Here is a 9,271-nt window from a genome sequence, read left to right on the forward strand (position 1 = left end):
ATATATATATATATATATATATATATATATATATATATATATATTATGTTCTCTTTTAATTCTCATAATAACCCCATAAAATAAATGTTCTTATTGACGCTTTTAGGATGGTATTGAGGCTAAGAGCAATAACTTGCCCAGGGTCCTACAGTAAGTGGTGGAGTTGGATTTTAAATCCACATTTGTCTGTCCCTGCCTGGTGATGGCTCATGCACTGAAAGCTTGCCAGTTTGATTCCCGGTCAGGGCATGTGCCTGGCTTGCGAGCTCGATCCCCAGTGGGGGTCTTGCAGGAGGCAACTGGTCAATGTTTCATCTTGCATCGATATTTCTCTCTTCCTCTCTCTCTCAAAATAAAAAAAAAAAGTTAAAAAAAATAAACCCATGTTTGACTCTCCAGCTTGCTTTTGATGGCAACACTGTACTGTGGAAGAATAGTCATTAATTAAATTACAAGTTAACTCTGGATTAGCATTCTTGAATTTTTAGATCAAGAGATTTCCTGTCACTACTTCTTCGAGAACAATTTTCTCTGTTTAGATTCGGTAACTCCTTCTCTGAGTTAAAAGAATATAAATTGTTATCATCACATAGTCTTGTACTGTTTATACCATCCATTCTCACATGTTGTCAGATTGGATGTATGAGTAATAATTTTATCACAGTTTAGTAAGGATGGGCAGGGTTTGGTAGGTGGGGTGGCATCTCAGATCATCTCTAGTACTCAAAACTACATATTTTTAGGGATTTGTGAAAATATTCAATCTTCTTGAAAAACCCGTGAGACCATGTCTGGTGGCAGTAAACACGGAATTTGACCAAGCATCTTGTAATAGAATATTTGACTTCATTCGTATTCAGTTTTCACTTTCTATCTTCAAGTTAAGTTTTCTTGGGAAGACAAGTTTTGTGCCTCTTGTTATAACTTTCATGGATTTGACTGAGTTTGCTGATGTTTAAGTACTTTATATGTACTTTAGGAAACCTATGTATTACAGAACTCTCATTGTATTAAAAAAATGCTATGCATGTTTCTTTCTTGTTCAGTTTAATCTGTGTGCTTATAAAACTACTTCCTATGAAACACACATAGAGAAGAAAGAAAAAGCCCTGCCCTTAGTCCTGATAATTTGCCCTAGCTCAAGTTCAGGAAATGAATATGGCCAAGCTGATGCAGGGTGACAGCCGAGATCCACTGGTGTCGGGACAAAAGACTGTAAAATAATTTTTTCAAAAATTTTATACTTATTACACTGATTTTGTTTACTAAAATTCTGTTACTTTAAATAGGAACTGTTTTTCCTTTCGGCTTTATTTTGTTGCTTACAGCTTTATATGCATATGATCAAGCTGCTATGTGGAGCCTGAGAAAGCCAGATGTGGTTCTAGGGTCAGGGGTTAATAGGTTCAAGGCCACATCGGTAAATCCCTCCACAGCTGGTTCTGCACACATACAGCCAAGGCTACCTCGACACTTTTTCGTCAGAGAGATAGACACCCTGGCAGATAGTGCGACAAGCTGTTCTGTCTTTATTGTCATTAGCAGGGCTCTCAGGAAAGGCCTGCTTTATATTCCAACAAGAGAACTTATTGTGTGTGAATGGAAGAGTTAATAGGGACCCGAGGATTTTTTTTCCCTTTAGTTTGCAAAGTGGTACACCCCTGTATGTATGGTCGGTAGATTTCTTTTTACTTATAAGTAACCGTCATCTGGGAGAGGTAGAAATTATTTGTAATTTGCATGTCATTATAATGATATTTTTTAAATCTTCATGTCTCTGGACCTCGGGCCAGGGCTTGGAAACTGTTTCGTGGTAGCAAACTAAGCATTCCTTGTAACAGAATGTGAACTGCAACAGAATGCTCTAGGCGATATTCAATTGGGGCGATTTTGAGAAAGTGACAAATGTTTTATATTTCCTAAATCTGAGATGGGCTCCACCAGCTCTAAACGGCTGCCAAGTCATGTTATCACTTGCCTGCTTTGTAACGGCCTCAATTATTCCCTCCCCCAGCCCTGTATGATGAGATTCGTCAGTTTCGCAAGGCCTGTGGGAAGGCGCATCTCAAAACCATCTTAGCAACAGGAGAACTTGGATCGCTCACTAATGTCTATAAAGCCAGCATGATAGCAATGATGGCAGGTAAGCATATTCTATTCAAATGATCATATCAATTGAATTGATGTTTTTAGGTGAAACAAGTAAGTGAAAACATTTGGCTATTAGCTAAAAGTGCTAACCACTTGGATTTTGGGGCGGGTGGCGGGGGAGGGGGGGCGGGATGTCAAATATTTTGGGACTACGTGTACAATGTGAAGTGTCCAAACAGTTGGCTTCCTTCCACACTCTTTGTTGGCATTTCATTGCTGCACTATCCTGATATGGCAGTAGATGGCTCCCTTGTTAGTGAATTGCCTACTGCGTTATTCTTTGATTATTCATTCATCAGCATGTTAGACAGGAATTTCTTTAACTCTGGCTTATTCCTCTCTGTGAATTTAAGTGTTTGATTTTTTTCTTGGGGATAGAGTATCCATACTGTCTAAGGAAACCTGTGCTTTTGTGTTAATTCTTTCTTCTGAAATTCAGTGCCGGATCATTGTTTTTGATACTTTCAAATAGAAGTTGGCCTATTCTTTCTTTTGGTGGATAGGAGGCTTGTCCATCTAAGCTTGAGACCTGCTTGATTCCTTCTCTTTCTCATCTTCACATGAATCAGTGAATAAGTCTTGGGAGTTTGACCCCTTTACTGTATCTACTACATCTCCTCTCCATTCTGAGTGCTGCTGTGGTAGGCCACTGTCATTCCCACAGGGGTCTCCTCAGCAGTCTCCTGACCAGTGTCCCCATATCTGCGTTCATCCCCTTCCAGTCTGTTCTCCACAGTGTTGCCAGAATGATCTCTTAGAAATGATCTATTTGATTGCGGTACTCCTTGCTTAAAATCCTGCAGTGACTTTCCTTCATCTTCAAGGTAAACTGCAAGTTCCTTCAGCCTGATTTTCCAAATGGTCCTTCCCAAGACCCTGCCTGGGCCTCTGCCATCCCCCCATTCTCCCTTCACGCCATATGCTCCAGTTCTGTGGAATTGCTTGCAGTTTTCTGTGAATGTCACCGTCCATTCTTTTGAGTCTTTGTTTGTGCTGTGCCCCTTGCCTTAAAATATGTTTTGCCCAAATAACTTCTTAGCATCTTTGGATTCAGCACAGGTGTCACTCTTCTCGAGAATGTGTCCCAGCACTGCTTCTTTCCCACCACTTGGTTCATTATCGCTTCTGTGCACCCCATCGCATTTTGAATTTCTAGGTACCCTACAAGTGACTCCGTATTTGGGTGAAGATACGAGACTTTTTAGGTCTTAAATCTGGGCGTCTTTGAAGTCACCCTCCAGATTTTTATACTCATGTACTTTTAGGATACTCTGTCAGGCTAACATTGTTCCCTGGAACTCTACTGAAGGTCAGCCTACTAGGCATGAATGATGCTCTGCTCCCTGCTGCTGTATCCAGATCTCTTCTCATTCAGAGCAGAATCTCTGAAAACCTAAGGATGAGAAAGAATGGGTGGTCATCAATCATGTTGGCACTTAAAAGATGTGTAGTAATAGAAGACTGTCCGCAACTCTTAGGAACCTACCCTTGGAGTCTTAAGTGGACAAGGAGCCTCCCTTTTCACGCTCCTTGTCAGGACAGGGGATTGCTAGCCCAGAATGCTGTCGTTCAGGACATAATGAAAGTTTATTCACTCTGGGACATCAGCCAACCCTATCCTAATCACTGCACCTACTGCTCTGACAGGAACATGGTATTAAGTCATCACACTTGGCGCCTCTGTTCCACCCTTTCCTCGACCCGTGCACAGACAAATAAATACCTTATTTGAAACAGGCTCTCCCCTGTATCTTCCTGCCTACTCCTTCCCTGTCCATGTTGTTGTTTATGTCCTTCATTTAACCATTGTCTACTTTAATATCTCTTAATCTTCACATCATTCCTTTAGTTGATGAAGTTTAAAATTAAGTCTCTTGGCTACAGTCATGAAACTAAGGATCACATATAGTCATTATTTGGACCCAAGTCTTCTGGTTCCAGCTTTATTGTTTTTCTGTCTCTCAAGGCACCGTGCTAGACCTTAGATGAATTAAAGACACAACCTTGTGAAGTGGCCTATGTGGAAGCATCTAGCATACTTCCTGGCCCACAGTTGTGCTTCCTGTTATGTTAAGAAGGTATATAGTAGAAAAGAAGTAATTTAAAAATTTTGAAGAATTAAAGAAAAAAATTTGAACTAAATTCACAATGCTTCCCATTTTTGTGATATTTTAAAATTTTTTCTTAAAAATCACTTTTATTGAAGTAAATTTATATTCAATAAAGTTCAGGTGTTGAAGTGTACAATGTGCTGAGTTTTGACAGTGAATTCCGGTTGTCTCACCTTCTGCCCCACATGCAAACACTGATCTGATTTTATCTCCCACCGTAAATTAGCTCTGCTAGTTTTAGAACACCATAGACACTTTTTTGCTCGTCTCCCCCCGATCAAAGATAATAGGGTTGAGGTGTATCCGTGTTGTTCTGTGTATGAGTTTCTTAGAAGTTTTCCATTGTACAAATATACTGAGTTGATAAATTTATTTATATAAAGTTGTTTCTAAAATTATTTTATTAGTTTGATGTCTACAGGATCTGTGGTTATATATACTTCTTTATTCCTTTTACTAGAGGCCTGATGCACGAAATTCGTGCAAGAGTAGGCCTTCCTTCCCCTGGCTGCCGGCACCAGCTTCCCTCTGGCACCTGGGACCCGGGCTTCCCTCACAGCCCCAGCTTCATCCAGAAAGTTGTCCAGGAGGATGTCCGGTCTAATTAGCATGTTATGCTTTTATTATTATAGATTGGTCATTATTGCTGTTATTAATGTTTTGTTTTTGTTTTTTGTTTTTTTTTTGGTAGAAAATGAGTCTTACTAGGAGTCTGCCAGTTTCATTGATCTTTTCAAAGAGCCAGTTTTTTGCTTCATTTTGTAATTTTTTAGTTTAAAATACTTTCTAATTTCCCTTTATTTTCTAACTCAAATTTGAATACCATCCAGTGAAATTGATGCTATTGTACATATTTTATTTTTTAAAAATATTTTTAAAATTAATTTTTAGAGAAAGGGGAACAGAACGGGAGAAAGAGAAACAATGATGTGAAAACAAAACATCGATTGGCTGCCTTCTACATGCCCCCGTGTGGGGATCATGCCCACAACCTGGGCATGTGTCCTGACTGGGAATTGAACCTGGGATGATGCCCAACTAACTGAGCCAGGGCTATTGTACATCTTTTAGTTTTAGAATATCCATTTTATTATTTATTATAATTTTCATTTCCCTGCTGCGCTTTCCTATTTATTCACTCATTGAGATTATGTTTTCCTTTAAGTCCTCAAACTGCTAACACCTTTCGTACCGCTCACGAGCTTTCTCGTGTTTCGCACGCCATCTGTTAAGGACCGCTCAGAGTTTTCTCGTTTTTTCACGCGCCATCTGTTATGGACCTTAGATGTCAACACACGGTCTTGTCCACATCGAATGAAGTGATCTCATTAGTGGAAACCGTGCAGGTCAATCTGCGAAAAACTATATAATTGCACGAACCCATAAAGCATTGCAGTTACATTGTATTTTGGTCATTCAAATAGTCTTCGTCTTCAAGTTCCTGGCGCTTTTAGAAAATGTTTTACGCAGTACCATACATTAAAAAAGTACTAGGAACTTTAATTGTTTAATTGTTTTTGTAAATAAAAATGTTATAATTATTGTAAAACAACACCTAAAGTGCATTATGATCTGTAGCTATGATGATTTAAATAACGTGCAGTTTGCCCAAAAACGTGCAGTCCCTGGCGTATGTCTTAGAGATTTCTATGCGGTACGAAATGTGCTAATATATATCTGGATTATCTTAGAATGTATCTTAAGCTGCCAATTTTCCAGTGCCTGAAAATAGTTGCCTTATATATTTTGTTCAGTTGTAAAGTTATTTATAGCAAGAAGGCAAGTCTTGGTAACACTCCGTCGTGTCTGGAATTTTTTTAATTGCCATTGTTTTTGAATTATTTTAGTTTCAAAATCTTAAAAGAAAGGAGGTTTATCATTTAAATTCATAATTTATCTTCTAATTTTGATAGCCATTTAGATTATTGCAAAAATAATTCTCTGGAGATAGTGTAGAGATATTATATTAGTCTGGTATTATACACATCATTGTAAGTATAAAAACGTAGTTAACCAGGGTATTTGCATTTTGGGTTAAATAAATGATTAGTATCCTACTCTTGCTTTAATCTTGTTTAGGAATCTTTAAAATGTCTTAGGGGAAGAAGCATGGTCATTGGAGTACAAAGACCTGCCCTCTTGTTCTGTCTTGCACACTTTGTGACCTTGAACAAATACATTAATCTGATTATCAATTGAAAAAAAGTAATTTGTATGACTACATTATAAACTATAAGTTAAATACTTTGCAAGTTACTAAAAAATATTAGTATACCCTCCTACCCCATCCCAACTCAATAAGGAAGGAACATAATTGAATCTTTTTTCCCCCTAGACTATTACAAGGCATTATTCAGAACCTCAGTTTTCAAAGTCATTTGGTGTAGCTTTAGGAAACGTAAGATATTGAGCTGTATTTCATTCTGTACTTATCCCAAAGCTTACTATATTGGTAGGGTTGTTCAATGAATCTTACTAGAAGATATGAACTCGTTTTGTCAACTCTTGACTCTGTCTTGAAAAAGAAAGGTGTAAAAAGAGTCTGATTAGTTGAGAATAACAATTAGATGTGGTACAGCTACGTTTTTTATGGCACACATCTCAGCTATGTTTATTTGTCATCTCTCTTCTTTTACTCTGGGAGCTATAGCAGCCACCTCAGTTCTTTAGATGTGTATCCAAATGAAATGTCACTTAACTGGAAATCACTTATTCAGCAGCCACAATGATCCAAAACCAAGCCATGAACCGGGGGGAAGAAGAAAGATGATATATTAAAAATGTAATCTGAAATAAAACAATAACAGCTCACATTTTTGAGCATTTACCATATGCCAGCGACTTAGGGGATTTATGTATGTTTATATTTACTCTTCACAACAACTCTATGAGGTAGGTGCTCTCCTGCGGTAAAATAAGAACAGCAGTTCAAAGGATATTTTTGCTTCTATTCCATATGGTCATTATTGATATTTGGAAATATTCCAGGTATTTCTGTCTTTGTTATTTATTATTTTCTCTGTCTGTTCTAGCGTTTCCCCCTCCTCCCCTTAACTGTTTTTAAAGCTTTTAATAAAATTTCCAAACTCTGTCAAATCTCTCCATGATCCTCTAAAAGCTGAATTAATTAATTGTTCATACTGTTGTGCTCCTAGGACAGTTGTAAATACCAGTAGCATTGTCAGATAGTATTGCCATCAGTTGTTCTACTTTTTTAGATTTTTTGCAAAACTGTGAACCTCCCTGAGACAAAGAACTAAATCTCACTTATTTGTATTTCCTGTGATTATTATGTGCCTGACATCTAGGAGAGCCTGAGACAATATTTCGGACTATTTGAATGAATAGGAAAGAAAGATAGCGATATAAGGAAAAGAGAAAACAGGAAAGTGAAATGTGAAGATATAGATTCATCTTTCCACATGTGCGACAGCTTTGTAGAGTTTGGACATGTTATTTTGAGAGTAAACCTTGAGCAGGAGATTATATATCCATGGCATTGTTTAGGCCAGTGGTTGCCAACCTTTTGGACCTCAGGGACCACCAGTGGACCACTGGTTGGCGACCGCTGGTTTAGGCGATCCAAGTAGTGGTATGACATTAAAGGTTTGTGATGATTTTGAATTAGTTATGGAGGTAAGAAAGTACTAAGGAAACCCTTTTGCTTTCGCTTTTTTTAAAAAAACTGGATCTCCCATTTACTGGTACATTAGTGGAAATGTGGTGAGAGAGATACAAATAAAGGAGGAGGTGAGGCAGGAGGAAACCATTTGAAGGGAATATAATCAAGGAGGAGAAAGGAGAGCCACATTTTTTTTTTCTCATTGAACTATGCAAGAACAAGGTGATAGGAAGTAAGACAGAAAGGGAAACATGCTTACAGAAAAGAGAAGTCTAAAAGCAGATCAGTCTCTGCTAAGGGATTTCAGCCCAGCAAGTGCACAGGCTGAGAATAATGCCAGGATGTAGAAAAGTGGCTTTATCTTTCAGGAATGGTGGGCTGTTCGCACACATGCAACAGTTAACAAGCTCTGCTCTGAAGTTACTCTAGACCTTATCTTTGGAAATAATGCAGGCCTGATAAATAAGGTTGGAGGAGAAAAACACTGAAGATGCAATCATAATGTCATCAGGTTTGAATTGCTGATGAAGATCTGTGGGAAGAGCACTAATACGAAAATATGGGGCTTGAGAAACACAAACCTTGAAGGAATGCAAAATGAGTTTGGAACTTGGCTGGGATTTTATACTGTGTAGGAAAAAAAACAACACAAAACTAGGAACCAGGGGAGGGAATATTCGAAATTTAACCCAATAAGATCAAAATCATACGGGAACAATGAGATGAAGCAGAGAAATAACATATAAGGGAGGCCATTAAAAAAATACTGAAGTAAAGGGAAAAAAATAATGGGAAACTTGCTATGACGGAAGGAAACCAAAACCCTATAAAGATGCTGTGATTCATATCAAATTAACATCTAAGAATTAAAAAGACAGTTATAGAAATTTAAATATGAATCAGATAGTAGAATAAATGACAGTGTAGCTTTGTATTTCTAAAAATTGTCACAAGTCACAGAGTCCTTGTCTTAGGCTTGCAAATCTTCGCATACTCAAGGAATATTGATCCAGATGGCACATCTGACCCCTGCAGTGTTCCAGCTCTTTTTTTTTTTTTAATATTTGCTTTTCATGGGAAAAGCATTTCAATTTATGAAAAGGTGTGCTGCAATGGAAAGTTCATCAGTGGGGAAAGCATAAGGCTGTAGACATGTGTTAGGTTAAGAGTTAAAGGATTTAAAGTGTAAATTTATTTGCAGTTTCTTAAACTAGCCCTGAAAATGACAGCACTTATAGGGCAAACACTAATTACCTTGACATCTCATTCAGGGAGTAAATTTAAATTCAGACCCCCAGGCAAAAATTTCAGAGAGTTTACCCCCATGCACCCACGCCCTCCCTATCCTCTGCGGAGTGCAAGATCAGGAGCTTTGTGGAAGGGAGGT

At 38.0% G+C, this 9,271-nt stretch overlaps 1 protein-coding gene across 2 annotated transcripts in view; it reads left to right on the forward strand.

Annotated features, from left to right (window-relative positions):
* DERA (deoxyribose-phosphate aldolase) overlaps positions 1-9,271 on the forward strand; it is a 94,620-nt gene that overhangs the window by 47,298 nt on the left and 38,051 nt on the right. For both annotated transcript variants that reach the window (XM_006084292.3, XM_023750078.1), the window contains exon 6: positions 2,015-2,143. In XM_006084292.3, coding sequence (XP_006084354.1) covers positions 2,015-2,143 — 129 coding nt within the window. The remainder of the gene's footprint in view (positions 1-2,014; positions 2,144-9,271) is intronic.

Source organism: Myotis lucifugus, unplaced genomic scaffold (assembly GCF_000147115.1).
Source record: "Myotis lucifugus unplaced genomic scaffold, Myoluc2.0 scaffold_10, whole genome shotgun sequence".
NCBI lineage: Eukaryota > Metazoa > Chordata > Mammalia > Chiroptera > Vespertilionidae > Myotis > Myotis lucifugus.